Raw genomic sequence first — 18,153 nt, forward strand, 5'->3', positions numbered from 1 at the left:
CTAAAAAAACTGCTGAATTGGGCTACTGACTTAGAAACAGCCATACAAATACATGTGACATGGATTCATCCAAGTATAATTCAGTTAGATCTAGCCCCAAAGGCCAACTCCATTGTCCATCATTCTCCCATTATTGATACTTTTCTGAGTTTTTAAAGGTTTTGATTTCCTTGGCATCCTCTAATAAAATGCAAATACCCCAAGCCAGTATTAAATCCTAGAGTTGAAAGATTCTATAGTTATCAGTTGATGCCTTAGTTTGAAAGCAAGGATTTTCAGAAGTTGACAAAAGAGGGCTGGGCATGGTGGCTCACACCTATAATTCCAACACTTTGGGAGGCCAAGGCAGGAGGATCACTTGAAGCCAGGAGTTCAGAGACCACTGTGGGCAACACAGCGACGAGACCTTGTCTTTACAAAAAAAAATATTTTTAAAATTAGCCGCGTGTGGTGGCAGATGCCTACAGTCCTAGCTACTTCAAAGGCTGAGGCAGGAGAATTGCTTGAGCTCGGGACTTCGAGGTTGCAGTGAATTATGATCACTGCACTCACCTTGGGTAATAGAAAGAGACTGTCTCTATTGGAGAAAAAAAAAATTAACATCTGGAGGGAGCATGGAAAAGATGAAAAGATCAGGAATGAAGCAAGTTAGGAAGCACAGGTGGAGGCTTCCGAGACAACTTTACTCTGACTTCACAAACTTGACAGCTGGTTTATCTTGATAAAGTTTTTTGGAATAAAAAATGTATTGTATCCCAATTTTTACACTGCTCTTTCTATGATTTTGAAGATGTTTACCCTGAAGGGGTACAGAACTTACAGTCAGTACCACTGCATCACATTATCTACCTACCTATCTATCTATTGAAATGAATCAGTCATTGATTTTGGTTTCTTGCTCTTTCTAACACACTCATTTTCCCAGAAACACTTGAGGGAAGCAGGAAAGTATCTGTAAGATCTACACGAAAAGGATGAATATTCTCCTAAGGAGTGATGCACTATTTCTTCTTGTACGTGGAATTTTTTCTTGTATTTCTAGCAATTATATCTAAAAAATAAGGTAAAACTATTACCTTAATTCCAAATATCTTAATTCCTACTCTGTGTAATTACGGCCTAGAAGTCTTACTTAGCATTCCTAAGACTGCAAAATGCCTTAACTTTCCTGAGTGTTCATAGGCCCCTGAACTGAAAATTCCCACTTCTCAGTCTCTACCACTAGATTGTAAAGCCCCTCTTATTTGACTTTACACCCATGGTGCCAAGGACGGTGTCCTTGTTTCTTACTAATAACGTTCGCTGCTGAATGGGAAGAGCTAGACGCTGTCGTTCAAGGGACTCACTGTCTAGATGGGGAGGCTGCACACGTGTTGGCCTCAAAGATGGTTAAGAATAACTCAAGATGGCAAACACTAAGTGCCAGGGAGGAATAGAGATGCTAGAAACTCCTTTTTTAGGACCTCATATTCTGTTGTTCCTTACTAAAAGAGTCAGTCCTATTCTCAAGAGGATTCTGTGTGAAAAGAGCATATTTTTAAAGTTCCAACAGACCTGAGTGAATGGAGACTCCTCTATTCACTAGGACTGTGACTTTGGGCAAGTTACTTAACTTCTCTGAGCTTTGTGTTGCTCCACTGTTTAAATGAAAACACTGTGTGTGTTGTCAAATTATTGTGAAGAATAAATCAGAACAGGTATACAACTCACCTAATATGGTGCCTGCCACAGAGAAAATGACCCATTAATATTGGCACAGCAGGAAGACATATTGATCGGTGAACATTTCTATACATAAATCTGAGATATTCTTCTGGGCACACTTTCTAACCTGTACATCGTTAATTCTGCTGAATCTATGTATTTAAAGAATTTTAAAAATCATCCTAGGAAGAGCCTAATGAGAGTAAAACAAACATATTACCGGGTTATTAACTACTGATGCAGGTTATAATTAGCTCCTTATCAGGGTTAGTTATTTGCAGAATATGAGAACAACACTGGCCTTTTAAATGACATTCATAATGAGCTTTCCTCTCAGAGAGTCACAAAAGATAATAAAACATAGCTGGAGAATTGTGTGAAAACATAAAAAGGGGGAAACACTGTTTGGGAGGTACATGGTACACGTACAGCACACACATGAAAAACAAACAGCCCATAAACTTTTAAATTAATCACTGCCCACAGGTATTTGCAAAGCTTTTTCATGTTGACTGAGTACAGTTACACACAAGGTCTCTCCCATCAGCAAACATTCAAAATCCTCAAAATGTATGAACACCCAAATGTATTCACAATCTCTTTCTTCTATTATAAATATACTTTGGATGTGTGACTTTTTTGTCCCCCTGAGGAGCTGATACTACAGGGAACTAAAGGGAACATTTAAACAACATGAAAGATGATGGTAGGACTTGGTAGTTATATTAAGGGAATACCTGTTTCTTTAACTGTCTTCAAGGTATTAGGGATGACTAAGTTGATTTTTTTTTTAAGTAGTGATGTTTAAAATATATAAAGGCAAGGTAAGAACGAGTGTGCACCAAGGAAAATTTATATAATTTGGGCATTGTTTTAAATCATAAGACTCAGGTACTTGCTTTAGGAGGAATATACCTTTGTCAGACATTTTTCTGCAAAGTACACAAACATTAAAGATCGTTCTGTACCATTCTATTCTTTGTTGTCACAGTCCAGTGCTAAAGCCAATTTGTAAAAGAATACTGTGGGTTTAATGCCTAATCCCTTTCCCTCTGGTACAGGTTATCTAGAGACAACACGATCTTGCAAAAATGCTTCATTTTGATTTTGGCTTTGTGACGTTAAAGGGAGCAAGAACCCCAGAATCATTATCAGGTTACACTACTCTAGCTTTACTGTTTTTAAGGTCTCTCAATACAATGGGGTCTGTGGTCTGGCCCCACCCTCACTTGAGGTTATGCAAGTGACTACTTCCATTTGTATAACCTCACACCAGGATATCAAATGGGTTTCACCTTTTAGGGCAACTCCAGTAAACTGGATATTGAGAGCTTTGGGGGCTCAGTGGGAAAAGAGCTGGCACTGAGCTGTAATGTCTGCTGTGGGCATGACACTGAGACTGTCACCAGTGTTCACTTCCTGCCAGACAAGCCAAAACATATGCCCTTTGCTGCAGTCCAGCCTTGTCCTTCATTTCCTGAGAACATGTTATGTTCATCATCCATCCTTCCTCCAAGCCTTTGCTCATTTTTCACCCCACCCAGAATTCCATTCCTTTTCCTTTCTGTCTCACCAACCCTAACCAACATTTAGAGCTGGAAACAAGGTATTCTTTTTGCATAAAGCTCTCTTTAACTATTTTTAGCCTGTGTCACACAATTTAGTTCACAGTTTTTTAGTGTGTGTGCGTGTGTGTGTGTCTGTGTGTGTATTTAACCTTGCCACATGCATATTTGCTTTATCTCCCCAACGAGACCGACAGTCTTTTGGGGGTGAACCCACTACTTTGGTATCTTCTATTACTAAAGGCGCATTGCTAAATGCATAGTGGGCCCAGAGTTAAAATCAAGGTGTGCAACCATGTAGCATAACTTCTTCAAGAGCTGCCAATAAAATTACCTCGTAGAGGATGTGCTGGGTAAAGACCTCCTCATTGCTCCTGGACTCATGCTGTAGTATGAAGAACTTTCCAAATCTGAGAGAGAAAAATTTGGGCCAGTTCCTGCAGCTATTGGTGCTAGAATTAAGAAAACACACAAAAATCAGTTAAGTTCTGTGGATAAAAAAAATCAATGACAGCATACCTCAGTGTTGCATTTAGCACATTTTCTTTTTGCATTTATATGTAAGCGAATCGAAAATAATCAGTAATAAACTATGACTCCAAAGGAATATTGACTAAAAATAGTCTATACAGGAAAGGCATATTTTTTCTAATATATTTTTCATCTTTTCTCTTTATGTAATAGTAAATTGTCACCAAGGTTGCAACATTCTTGGATGCTTTTAACAAAAATACTTCCCCACATTTTGGTCTTACACTTTTCTGGAATGACCAGCCAAAACACTCTTTAGACTTTTCTAACTTTATCTGATCCTGATAGCTTCTACTCATCTGTATTTTGGAATTCTGTTTTGAACTTTGGTGAGAACAAAGTCATCTTTCTAAGCTGTCCATTCCCAGTTTCTTATAACATGAAATGTGTGGTTTCTCTTTACTCTGAATCACCTCTCCATCTTGCATACACCTTAACTGAATATTTGTCCAACCTTGTAATTTAAGGCAGGCCCATAGTTTTTATGAATAAAGTTTTACGGGAGCATAGCCATGGCCTTTCACTTCTATATTGTCTATGACTGCTGCCACATTACACTATCAGAGACGAGTAGCTGCAACAGAGACCATATGGCCCACAAAGCCTAACATATTTATTAGCTGGCCTCTTATAAAAGAATTTTCTGACCTTTGATTTAATTTTGATTATTTGTGATTTTCAGAAATGACCCTTGTGTGAGACTGATTCCTTGCATTTTCTGTCTTTGAATCTTTAGATAACTTTTTGACAGTAGTTTAATACATGTTTTCCAAAGGACAAATAACAAGTACCAATTCTATAAAACAACTCCGTAAAATTAGTGGTGTAAATTATTAGTGCAAATAATCTTTTTGAAAGGTTACGTAAAAGCAGGAACAATAGATACTGTATTGAGGCACTGGTTTGAGAGCTAAGCCCACATAATTTGATACTGGAATAAATAAATTACAGGTTAGTATCCATCAGAAGAAATAACAATAAGGGTTATCATGAACCAGGGACATTTGTACATCCAATGAATGCTTACTGAGAGCCTGCTACTGCCAAGAACTATGATGAGTGAGGAAGGCACTTAGATGAAAGACATGGTCCCTACCCTTAAACGGAAAAGAAAGTCTGACAGATTAATTTTTTAAAAGTCTGAGAAGTCATCTGATAGAGCTACAGGTGCTCAACTTACAATGCGGCTATGTCCTGATAAACTCATCATAAGTTAAAAATATCATCAGCTTAAAATGCACTTAATATGCCTATTTTATAATAAAGTGTTGAATATCTCATGTAACTGACTGAATATTGTACTGAAAGTGAAAAACAGAATAAGTGTATGGCTACTTGAAGTATGACTTCTACTGAACACATGTCACTTTCCCACCATCGTAAAGCTGAAAATTTTAAGTGGAATCATTGTAAACTGGGGACCATCTGCACTCCTAAATTGAAGTGGCTGCAAAGAAGTGGGTTATCTAACCTAACCTGGGGATAAGAAGTTCAAGGGAATGGCCTCAGAAAACGTGAAGCCTGGAAACAATGTTAAAAGGAAAGGAGGAATTATGCAACTGAAAGGGATGGAGGACTTCTAGGTAGAGGAAACAGCATCAAGAGAGCAGAAAATGTTTACTGGATTTCTGATAGCTTGGTATGATGACATAGTGTAGAATACACGGGAAAGAGGAAGGATGGTTAAGGTCAGGTTATGAAGGATCTGGCAGGTTTTTCTTTCTTTGTTTTAGAGACAAGAGCTCACTTTGCCACACAGGCTAAGTGCAGATGCAGAGGTGTGATCATAGCTTACTGTAGCCTCCAGCTCCTGGGCTCAAGCAATCTTCCTGCCTCAGCCTCCGGAATAGCTGGGACCACAAGTATGCTACGCCACACCCGGCTAATTTTTTAAAAATTTATTTTGTAGAGATGGGGTCTTACCATAATGCCCAGGCTGGTATTGAACTTCTAGTCTAAAGTGATCCTCCTGCCTTTGCCTCCCAAAGCACTGGGATTACAAGCATGAGCCAACATGTGCCCGGTGCGATCTGGCAGGTTTCTTTAAGGAACATAAATTTGAATTCAGCAGATTCCCAAGTTTATAAGCTCTTAAAGCATTTACCTCACCCCACTATAACTGGGGATTATACTGTCAGCATCTAATATAGTCCCTGACACCAGGAGGCAGTCAGTAAACACTGGTCAATGGAATGGGTTGCTGCATTGAGTTGTATTCAATAGTCAAAGAAGGACCAGCAAAGTATGGGAATGCTATCATCAAATTTGCATTTATCACCTAGAAAGATCAGTCTGTCATGAGGGTAGGCATGGAGGTGAAAGGGTGGGGGGTGCTTGAAGAATATAATAGGCAAACCAGAGAGTCCACTGGGGCATTTATGCAAGGTATAGTGGGGATGGGGTCTAAACTCAAAGGATGGAAAGGAGGAGCCTGATGTAAGTTATTCAGGAGTTAGAATCAAGATGTACTGACTGGCTGGGCACACGTGTGGTGGCTCACGCCTATAATCACAGCACTTTGGGAAGCTGAGGTGGGAGGATTGCTTGAGACCAAAAGTTCAAGACCAGCCTGAGCAACATAGTGAGACTATGTCTCCGCAGAAAAAAAAAACATTTTTTAAAAATTAAATTAGCTAGGTGTAGTGACACGTGCCTGTAGTCCCAGCTACTTAGGAGGCTGAGATGGGAGGATCACTTGAGCCCAGGAGTTTGAGGCTGCAGTTAACTATGATCATGTCACTACAATTCCAGCCTGGGCAACGGAGTGAGAACCCATCTCGAATAAAAATCTTGGAAAATAAATAAATAAAAAGAAGACATGCAGACTTCTTGACTATCATAATAATGGGAACAGGGGAGTATGGGATAACTCCCACGATTAGCACTTGGGAAACCAGGTGAACTGAGGTGCCATAATGGAACTATGGAATCGAGGGACGGTATGAGGAAATAAAACAATTTCTAAGAATAAATACTTAGTTATTTGATTAATACCAATGAATAAACCTTAATCACAACTGTCAATATACAAAAACAGTCACTGCTAAAAAAAATGGAAGACTGAAATTCACATCTACTTTCTGAAATTCAAACACATCTCTCAGTAACAGGCTCTAAGGGCCTTTCGTTTAAAAAAAATGGTGAGGCTTGACAATAAGTGTAAACAGGGTTCTAATTAATAATTCTGATAGTCATTCCCTAATTTGCTTTTTATATTAAATTTATTTGCATAATTTCCTCTTTTATTAGGTAATTTTTATGTATGAAATAGGCTATGGAGGAAGGGTGGGGGAGATTACTCAAATATGAGCCTAGATCACTCATCCTCACTCCCAGCAAGCTGACATACAGTAGGTACTTAATGCTTTGTGCCTTCCTGGAGATTAGAGATTCACACCTCTCATTAACCAAAGAAGAGTTATAAGGCTGATCAGTGTCATAGGTCTGGATTTAGATGTTTTTCACAAATGTCAGAAGGGAGATGAGGCCTCAACTGGGTGGAGAAGCCGTTTCATTCCTGAGCATGGCGGACACTGTCTGGCTCTCACTCCCTCGCTCTTGGAAGGAGAGGAACACAGAGCAAAGTGTGAATGTGAGGGACTTGATCAGACAGAGAGAAGAAGAGGCCTCCTAGCTCGTGGTGAACATCCAGCTGCACTTATATTTAATACTTTATCTATCCTAGAAAAATGTCTTTTGCCTTATCTTTTTTAAATGTCAAGAGAGCCAGAATAGGGGAAGAAAAAGAAAAGCCTGTGTAAACATGGTGTGCCCACCTTCCAGACGTTAAAAAATAATTAAGCCCACATAAACGGGCTTAGCTTGGTCATATATATACTTCCTGTGAACCACTTAAGTACACTGGAATTGTAATGTGGCAAATGGCACCAGGTGGCCTGGCACTTCCCGAAAGTGTCTATCAGACTTCTGATGAGTAACTTGAGAGCTTGGCAAACTGGTTATGTGTGTCTTGAATTTTAAAACATCACTAAGTTTCTGAAATGAGAATGGGTTTCACAACCTGAGTTAAATAATCCTAGTAATTCACAGACCCAAACTCTGCCTTCTTCAAGAGTCTTTATAAAGGAACATCCCCCTGCAACTGCCTGGGTATGAATCACATGGACAGTTGGCTTATTGGGTTGGATTCTGACTCAGTGACACTGTCACAGCCAAAAAGAAAGCTTCACACTTGAGGGGAGCAGTCCCTATCAAAGTATCCTTGCATTGGGTTGGGTATTCTCAGTACCTCTAATCTGGAGAACAGAAAGAGCTTTTGGCAGGTCATGAAGAACTGAAGAGGTGGGCTTTAGGCAGGCTTTTTGGAGCACCCATGATGCCATGTTTTGATAAGCACTGTACTTACTGTACTTAATTTCATTCTCAAACCTCAAAGTGCATTTGCTAGATGAGGAGAACGAAGCCTTGAAGTGAGATTAAATAACTTGTCCTCGATTACAAAAAGACAAAAAGAGAGAGTCAGGGTTAAAATGTAAGGATATTGACCTCAAAACCTGGGCTTTTCTTACTGCGCCACACTGACTCCCACATATAGTATTTGTCTTAAACTTGAAATGATAAAAAGATACACAGTGTCTCTGTCCCCAAAAGGTTTACAACCTAAGTGGAATACTAAAATAATACCTGAATATCTAATGCAATGCCGAACATGCTAAATTTCATAGGAAAAATGCAAAGAATGTGCTAGGAAAGTTCAAAGGAGTCATAGATCCCATTGGCTTGTGAGATCAGAAAAAGGTTTGATTCCAGGAAGAGTGGGCACTTAAGCTGAGCCTTCGAGGACAGCTCAGATTTAAAGAGGCACAGGACACAGGAGAGGCTTTCTTGGCAAAGGACAAAGTATGTGCATAAGTTTGGAGATAAGAAGCAAAGTGGGCCGGGCACGGTGGCTCACGACTGTAATCCCAGCACTTTGGGAGGCTGAGGCAGGCGGATCATGAGGTCAGGAGATCGAGACCATCCTGGCTAACACGGTGAAACTCCGTCTCTGCTAAAAATACAGAAAATTAGCCGGGCGTGGTGGTGGGCGCCTGTAGTCCCAGCTACTCGGGAGGCTGAGGCAGGAGAATGGTGTGAACCCAGGAGGCGGAGCTTGCAGTGAGCCCAGATCGTGCCACTGCACTCTAGCCTGGGCGACAGAGCAAGACTCCATCTCAAAAAAAAAAAAAAAAAAAAAAATGTGGGATCCAAGACAGTTTCTGAATAGGGAAGTGATAAGATCACTGTGGACCTGGGAACAATCATAAGGCAACTGATATGGTTTGGCTCTGTGTCCCCACCCAAATCTCACCTTGAATTGTAATTTCCACATGTCAAGGGTGGGACCAGGTGGAGATAACTGAATCTTGGGGGCAGTTTCCCCCATGCTGTTCTCGTGATAGTGAGTAAGTTCCCACGAGATCTGACGGTTTTATAAGGGGCTTCCCCCTTTGCTGGGGACTGATTCTCTCTCCTGCTGCCCTGTGAAGAGGTGCCTTCTGCCATGATTATAAGTTTCCCGAGACTTTCCCAGCCATGTAGAACTGTGAGTCAATTAAACCTCTTTTCTTTACAATTCACCCAGTCTCGGGTATTTCTTCATAGCAGCATGAGAACAGACTAAGACAGCAACCATATTCAGAATGCATGGAAGGGGGCTAAGATTCTGGAGGTGGGGAAATCAGAAGATTGATGCAAGTGTCCCAGCAGAAGGGAATGGAGGCCAAGACTCTGCTGCTGGGAAAGAAAATAGAATTTTTACAATGGAAATTTGACACCTCCTCCAGGAGAGCAAACAGGTCTCAAAGACCTGTTCCCAATTGTGCACTTGAAAGGGCATAAATAAATGATCATATTCTTCTAACAAATATAAAATATCAGTAAGATATATGTAACACAGTATACTTTTTAACTAATAATGGCATTAAGTCCTTCTTTTGAAAATTAAGAAACTAATAAAAGTTGTGGAGGGTTAAATGATTTGTCCAATGTCACATAAATTCTGGCCTGCCCAGGTTATCACATTGGGTTTTTGAGGTTAAAGACTAACTGCCTTCTGGTGTGCTATAAAAACGATGCAGCCGCTGCCAATCAAACGTGGAGACGTTAGGTAGGACTGGACCAAGCACAGCACTGCCTTTCTGTTCCATTTATTGTGAAATCCAGTTTTGCTCCATTTGTAATTGACTCTGGGCTTTATCATGCTTTGTCTCATATGTAACATTTTCTCCCTATCTAGGTTGAGATGCATTTTGAAGGTTATAAAGAGATATCATGGGGCATAAAAAATGCTAGTCTAGGACGGGGAGAGATTGTCTAGATTCCCAATCCTGCCAATCACCACCTGTTTACTTGATTAAGTCACTGAAACTCTTTGGGCCTCGTAATTCTAATAATAATTATGGCAAAAATGAACTGCCACCACTAACCACTGCTGCCACCATCACCATCACGATTTATTAGGCACCATTTATGAACCAGAAGTTGGGCTAAGTGTTTTAAGCACATCATCCCACTTACTCCTCACTAGAAGTCCCCAACCTTTTTGGCACCAGAGACCAGTTTCATAGAAAACAATTTTGCCATGAATCAGAGTAGGGGGGTGATTTCGGAGTGAAACTGTTCCCCCTCAGATCATCAGGCATTAGACTCTCATAAGGAGGCTGCAACCCAGGTCCTTCGCACGTGCAGTTCACAATAGGGTTTGCGTTCCTAGGAGAATCTAATGCTACCACTGATCTGACAGGAGGCAGAGTTCAGGGAGCAATGCTCACTCACCCGCCACTCCCCTCCTGCTGTGCAGTCCGGTTCCTAACAGGCCACTGACTGGTACTAGTCTGCAGCCCGAGCACTGGGGAATCCTGATCCTCACCATACCACCAGGAAGGAACTGAGGCACAAAGAGGTTAAATAACTCTTCCAGGTCATGAAGTCAGAGGTAATACACATGACTTTAATCCTACAGGTCCTAGAGCTCCCTTTGACCAGTTTTGTGTACACAGTTGATCATCAATAAATATGCTTTGAATTAAGAAGAGTGAATAATTACCCTCCCTATTTGCCCCCTCTAAACTTTAAACAATACCAAATGAAACTCAGAATTCTATAAATACATATAAATTGTGTGGAAGGCTCCTCAATTTTCTTAAGTAGTATTGTAATTAACGAATCTGAAGTATTTTGCTCTATCGAGGAGTTTTTCTCAAAAGGTTAACTTTTGGAAATTGTCTCTTCAAATATTACTTCCAAGTCATTCATCCTCTACCCCTGCCTCTTTCCTGTCATAAGTAGAATGTAGTCTTTGTGTCATTTCTTAATAAATGGTTTGCTATTAAGGAATCATTATAGTAATGTAGGCTACTGGAAGAAAGGGGTTATTTTAGTAGCCAACCCTCTTAATGACCTGCTCTTCTGTACACATTAGTAGTTGGATAAGGTTGTGGTTATTGAACTTCTGCCATCCACCAGAGACAAGCTGCTCAGGCTTGCATTGTTGGAAAGAGAGGATGATGGAAAAAATTTCTATACAAATTTTTGAGCTACTCTGCCTGAGAGATTACAGTGTGCTAAGTTTCCAACTTGTTCAACGGAAGTCAGCAGGGAGCATTAATGAAATGACTAGTTTGTCCAGCCTATGGTTAATAGTACATATCCTCAGAGAGGCTGTATTCAATGGAATTCAACAATATTTATGGAGCACTTTTAGTGAGCCAGGCATCATTCCAGATGTTGAGAAACATCAATGGACAAGATATAGAAAACCCCTGCCCTTGTGGGGCTTACATTTCAGAGACTGACCATTATTGTCCCTTCTTCAAATCTGTATGGCCACCGAGGAATATGAAAGAATGGCAATAAGTAACCCAACTCAATTTCCAACTTACAAATATGAAAAAATGGAGAGATATTTTTCTTCTGATTACATGATCTAAAACACTCAGTGAGACTTTGGGAACTTGTACTTTAAGACCGGGGGGGGGGGCGGGGGGAAAGTCCAATAGCAGCACACAGTTCTATGGACCCAGCACAATTTAGTGTTGTTTTGCATTCCAGTGGCAAAGATCTTGTAAGAAAGTTCATGTCACTGGCACAAAGGGACTGAACATGGGAAAATACTTGTTCTTCTTTCTATCAAAGGCACAGTTGTAAAATGCACAATGCTATGAAAACTCAAGCAAATCTGGAATCATCGTTAAAGGGAATTAACTTGGAAAGTAATTTATGGCAAGAAAATTCAACTCCTTTGTTATCTCCCTTTTACCGTAATATGCTTCCTGAACACTGCCTATGAGAAAGGGCTTTTAGAAAGAAAAAAAATAAGTATAGTAAAAATTAACTCATTTTATCAATTTGTGCTCTCTGCCAGAGTTTCCTGACTGTGGCTACGAGAGGCTGTAAAACTGATGAATTTGCATGGAAAAAGAAACCAGTGTAAGTAATTTGTGTAAGAGGTAACACGAACATAGACTGCTATAATTCAGACACCCTGCAGATAGCAGACTGCTGCAGTGTGAGCAGTTATGGGTTAGAAAAATGACCACACTGCAGTCAGTCTGACTTGAATGGAAATCAATCATAAAGGTACTTTCTCTGCAGCTTCTACGCCACAGTCTTCAGCAACTCCTTTGCCAAGCAGATTTCTGGTCTGTAAACCCTGTGCTGATCTCCTGTTTTCCACTTTTCCTTTCTAAAAGGTCTGACCAAATGCAGGCTAAGAGTATGGTTTTCCAAACAGGAACATTAAAAAAAGGCAACAAACTAAAACAAGGATTTCCCTCTATGTGAAAATGAACTTGCCTGCTATTAAAAGATTTAAGCAATGCTTTTTATGAAATGTACTATTAGGTGCCAAAAGCCAGTAGAATATTTTTTAACCCCATGAAAGGCATCCGCTAACACAGACAGAGCCCTATTTTCACACATCCCTGTCTTGTGGACACATGTTAAGGAATATATACATGGTGGCAGAAGGAGAAAAGGGAGGTGAATAGAGGAATTTTTATTTTTCAAAAAGTGTTTCTGTTTCATTAAAATAGGAAAAATTAACCGATACATTTTCCCACCCCCTCCAAATCAGGAAGATAGTTTATCTTTGACAGATAATTACTGTGAGTTTAATTTGTAAATTAAGTGTATTCAGGCTTTTTATTGCCATAAAATAAGCTCAGTCTTAGATCTCAAGAAACTTAAATATATACTCTGTAGAGGAAAAGCTGTCTCCTACTTATTTTTGTATTCTCCTCAGTACACAGTGCAGGGTGCTTCATATATTACATATGCACCAAATGTTTACTGAGTTGAACTAAAATTACACGAGCTTGTTAATGAAAAATAGCTAAGAGCTAATATTTATTGAGCATTTATTACATGCCAGGCAATGTGCTAGGTATTTTACCTGAATTATCTCATTTAATCTTTGCATTATCCCTATGGAATATGTATTTATATTATTCTCATTTAGAAATGAGAAACTACGCTGAGAGTTAAGTAACATGGTCAAGATCATGCAACTAAGTAAGTGACAGAAGAAGGGCTTGAATGTAGATATTTCCTAGATATCTGTTCAAAGAAACAGGAGTGAAATTCACATTTATAGTGCTGCTGTCTTTCCTTTGTCATCAGTTATGAAGGAGATAAATTCAACACGTTTAAATAGAAGAATGATTATCGCCTACACTTATGTGGCAAAACTTCTATCTCATCATTCTCCTTCTCGCCTCTCTGCTTTTGCAGGTCTTAAACTTTATAAGCGTCAGCAAGAGTTCCATTGGATGAAGGGCCCTGCCACTTGGTCTAACAGAGCAGTCCACAGAGGGGTTAGCAATGCTGACTGATCTGCATTAGTGCCTTCTGCTTTGGGGGCTGAAATTGATTTTCTGCATTTTAGAGTATCATCATGTCTTAGCTTTTGGTTGAGGTCAAATGTGGTACCTGTTTAGTATCTGATACAGCCTCAGTCATGGGATTAAGTCTTCTCTGACAGGGATGGGATTTGATGGCCTAAGAGGTCTTTTTGCCACAGTGATCTATAAACCAGGGAAGGGCTAAGCTAAACATAGGCCCCACAACCAATAGTGCACTGGGACTACTTGACCATTAGCTATTAGGAAACCAAACTGTATCAACAGAGTCCCATCCCAACAACTGACTAATTCAGCTGTTGACAAAAAAAAAAATAGTTTTCAATATTTCCACCAATAACTTTCATTTTTTTTCTCCTCCACCTAGTGAAAAATCCTGGGTATTAACATGTACTCATATTAACCACACACTGGATTAGTTCAGTTCCAGTATTTGACCTATGTGTGGTTTTGCTGAATGTGGACTCCACCAGCCCCATTCTAGACATGCTAAGATGGTCACTACCAACAGCCCTTCTACTCGGCAAGAGTTAGCTATGATGATGTACTCCAGCCAAATCTCAATAATATGTGTGGCCCTACTGCAGGGTAATATAGGATTTCTCCCAAGCTTTGGAGGTCACAAAAACCCCTTCTAGTTTTTCAGTGTTACTACTGGATATGAATATCCACCATTAAAAAGTTGAGGCTTCTGAGTGCATAAATAAAGGTTTATTAAAAAGCACATTATTAGCTGGGCACACTGGCTCATGCCTGTAATCCAGGCACTTTGGGAGGCCAAGGCAGGCAGATCTCTTGAGCCCAGGAGTTCGAGACGAGCCTGGGCAACATGACAAAACCCTACTTCTGCAAAAAATGCAAACATTAGTTGGATGTGGCAACGCGTGCCTGTGGTCCCGGCTACTGGGAAGGCTGAGGTGGGAGGATCCCCGGGGCCTGGGAGGTGGAGGTTGCAGGGAGCCATGATTGTATCACCACACTCCAGCCTGGACAACAGAGTGAGACTCTGTCTCAAGAAAACCCAAACAAACCACATTGTCAGTAATGACCTGTAGCATGCTTCTGCCATTCATAGGGAATTTTTGCTCATAATATGAGTGAAAGCAAAATTTTAAAATACTGTAAAACTAAGTACTACTTTTAAGAATGCTGGTACACAGGCCGGGCGCGGTGGCTCACGCCTGTAATCCCAGCACTTTGGGAGGCGGAGGCGGGCGGATCACGAGGTCAGGAGATCGAGACCACGGTGAAACCCCGTCTCTACTAAAAATACAAAAAATTAGCCAGGCGCGGTGGTGGACGCCTGTAGTCCCAGCTACTCGGCAGGCGGAGGCAGGAGAATGGTGTGAACCCGGAAGGTGGAGCTTGCAGTGAGCCGAGATCACGCCACTGCACTCCAGCCTGGGTGACAGAGCGAGACTCCATCTCAAAAAAAAAAAAAAAAAAAAAAAGAATGCTGGTACAGATAACCCAGGTGTGGTTTGCCACTTAAAAAGTTGTTAATGTGTCAGTGTTAGATTGAGAATTTTAAAACATTCTGCTATCCACGAGATATCCTAGGAGAACAATTTCTAGAACAATGCAGAAACACAGGCTCTGGCTGAAAATTTGAGGAAAAAGAATCTTCTGAAAATTTGAGGAAAAACAATGCTCAAAACAGAGGAATGAGGTCTAATATTGGCATGCTCTTACTCTACTGGAATTACTAACTCCGTAAGGGTCACTAGAGTGGCTCTTCTAATAAATTGGTTGTTAGAACATGAATTCTAAAATTGGCCCTTCTTAATTTATACACGCACACACACATGCATTTTCAAGAAATTTACTGATAGTGGTCAGCTCCAAGATTGGCTCTGAGCACACAGTGAAGAAAGATCAGGGGCTGAGGCTCTGTTCAATAATCGTGGTGGTTATCATTGTTGAGCATCTACTATATGGCAGACACTAGACTATCTGTTAACCCTCATTACGCTCCTGAGAGGTATTCCTATTTCCAGTACTTGGACTTAGACTCAGCACACAGTTAGGACTTCATAAACATTTGCTCAATGAATAAATTATTGTAACCTAGAAGAAAACACAGCCAAGAGGGGTTAAATATCGCCCAAAGCTATAGAGTTGATAAGTTGCAAAGCTCAATTCCCCAACTCTATATCCTGTACTGTTTTACAATATCATGCTGCCGTCTTGAATATAGGTTTTATACTTGACACATAGAAAGCATAACTGATGAATGACCTAGAAATAGATGAACATACGAATAGAGACCATGACAACACATTAATATGTACATCAAGGGGTATGTTGTGCTTCTCCCCAGTTCAAATCTTTATAATAAGAGTATTCATAGTCTGGTAAATTTATCAGAAGCTTCAGCTGAGAACAGAGATCAAAAGGGCCCCAAATTCTGCCATGAGAACTCTCACTGCCAGCTCTAACCAGGAAGATTGTAGGAGTATGCATGTAAGAGAAAGGACTCGACCTTCATGCAGAGCAGTGACTGAAGGATACACTAATGTCATAAGCGTATTCCTGCCATAGTTCTAATTTCAACAGCTCAGTGGTCCATGACAACTGCCAGGGCACATATCGAACACAAGGTATATGCACCTTTTAATTCATAGGGCTGAGTCAGCTGAGGACAGAGTCAGTCTAAGGGTGGGGATACTCTCACCTTACATGGCTTCATTAGGTGAGGAGGGTAGGATAGGAAAAAATCAAGCTTGGCCACCCATACTGCGAGCTAGGATTCAGAAGAAAGCGTAGTTTGACGACAATTTCTATTACTGCCAGTCCATTGCACCTGCTGCCAGCTTTACTACCCAAATATTCACCCCAAACATGTCAAGAAAATTAAAAGGAAAAAATCATACAACAAAACATCCTCCTGAACTAATTCAATTTCAATATTTATTTTGAAAATTTATTGAATTATAGTAGAGGAAGCTGGCTGAATTAAGCCAGCCAGACTGTTATTCTTCTTCCTACGAGTATGGCAATATTTATTATTTTACCTCTCTATGAGGGGTTGATTAAAACTAGAAAATGTAACATTTGCAAAGTCATAATATATTCAGAAGAAGGTGGTTCAGATAGGCAAAATAAAAATATATAGGGGCCAATCAGAATTTTCTCTTCCATAACTTAGATTTTCTTTAAAAACTACATTTGGAAATAGACATTATGATTTTTTTTAAAGGGCCACCCACTCTTTTGTCTGCTCCACACTCTACCTTCACTCTAGAAGAGGTGCCATTGACTTCTACAGATATAAAATGTGTGACGTTCATTTTAAAATTACTAGTAGAGCCTGCTATTGACCATCTAATTATGCCGAGTTCCATTTATAAACATAGCTAACCACTAAGTTTATGGAGACTTTTTGTGCTGCTTTAATAGGATATTGATCGAGCACATAGTTTGAGTAGACTGCCATTGAATTGTGTAATGGCAAACAAAAGGCAAGGTCACGGCAACTGTTCATGCTGGGGCTGCAATCTATTTTTTATTATATTCTTTTTGTTTCTTCCTTTAATGCTCGAGCCCAAATGGTTTCTTTTGAAAGAAGATCTTGCTTAAGAATATAAGCTATTTTTAAAATTAATTTCCATGCAATGATCACAGCTATCGTGTTACTTAAACACAGGAAAACCAACGGGCCACTAGTTTAGAAAGAAAGTTTTAAATCTATCCCACTTTAATTAAGATCTAAAGTACTGCGAATGTTTAAATGGCACCCCAAATGACTGGACGTCTGGAATTTCTTATCCTACACCCATTTCCTCATTAGTCCTTCTGTGCAAGAACATTTTGTATTTTCAAGTTTGGGCTTGTTCCTACCCAAGAGTTTCGTTTTCTTGTTGTGCCTTGTAGCCGAGTTCATTCTGTCTTAGAAGTTCCACCATGTCAGGTTAGAATATTGCCAATAGTTCTTACTAAATTACTAGCCTGAAAATCTAAGCATCTGAATATGGGTACTTGAAAACGTAACAAGGACCCAGAGACTTCAAAAAGAACTTTAGAAATGAACTGCAATTTGGATGTTAATGACAATTCCTGTGTGAAAATATAGAAAGAGCGCACATTTCTAAGGCAGAAAACAGCCACTAGGGTGCCACCTCATGCCAGGCTGAGGCATATGCCTGGTTCCATTCACTCCCACTCTCCATTGACAAACAACTCAGGAATCCTGTAGTGGACCCGGCAGCTGAGCTTTGTGGCAGAGCCAGGACAATTCAGCTGCCGGATTTTAATAGATTCTGCAGCACTGCAACAGGAACCAAAAATCAGTCTGGGTAACTGAGAGTGGTTTTCACACCCAAAGACTCTAAGGCTGGCCACAGTGTACTGAGAATCCTGGCTTTTCAAAATTCCGGGGCCATGAAGTCATCCTTAGCCACGAAGTTTACTTAACCCTTGCAGCCGGCTTGGGTGTACAAACCGCCGCTAGAAAATTAGAGCCCACCAGGCCAGAGTCACAATGGCCTGTGTGT

At 40.2% G+C, this 18,153-nt stretch overlaps 1 protein-coding gene across 2 annotated transcripts in view; it reads right to left on the reverse strand.

Moving 5' to 3' along the window:
* Positions 1-18,153, reverse strand: part of NFIA (nuclear factor I A) — a 381,707-nt gene that overhangs the window by 108,332 nt on the left and 255,222 nt on the right. For both annotated transcript variants that reach the window (XM_034966293.3, XM_034966283.3), the window contains exon 5: positions 3,604-3,721. In XM_034966293.3, coding sequence (XP_034822184.1) covers positions 3,604-3,721 — 118 coding nt within the window. The remainder of the gene's footprint in view (positions 1-3,603; positions 3,722-18,153) is intronic.

This window comes from Pan paniscus, chromosome 1 (genome assembly GCF_029289425.2).
Source record: "Pan paniscus chromosome 1, NHGRI_mPanPan1-v2.0_pri, whole genome shotgun sequence".
Taxonomy (NCBI): domain Eukaryota; kingdom Metazoa; phylum Chordata; class Mammalia; order Primates; family Hominidae; genus Pan; species Pan paniscus.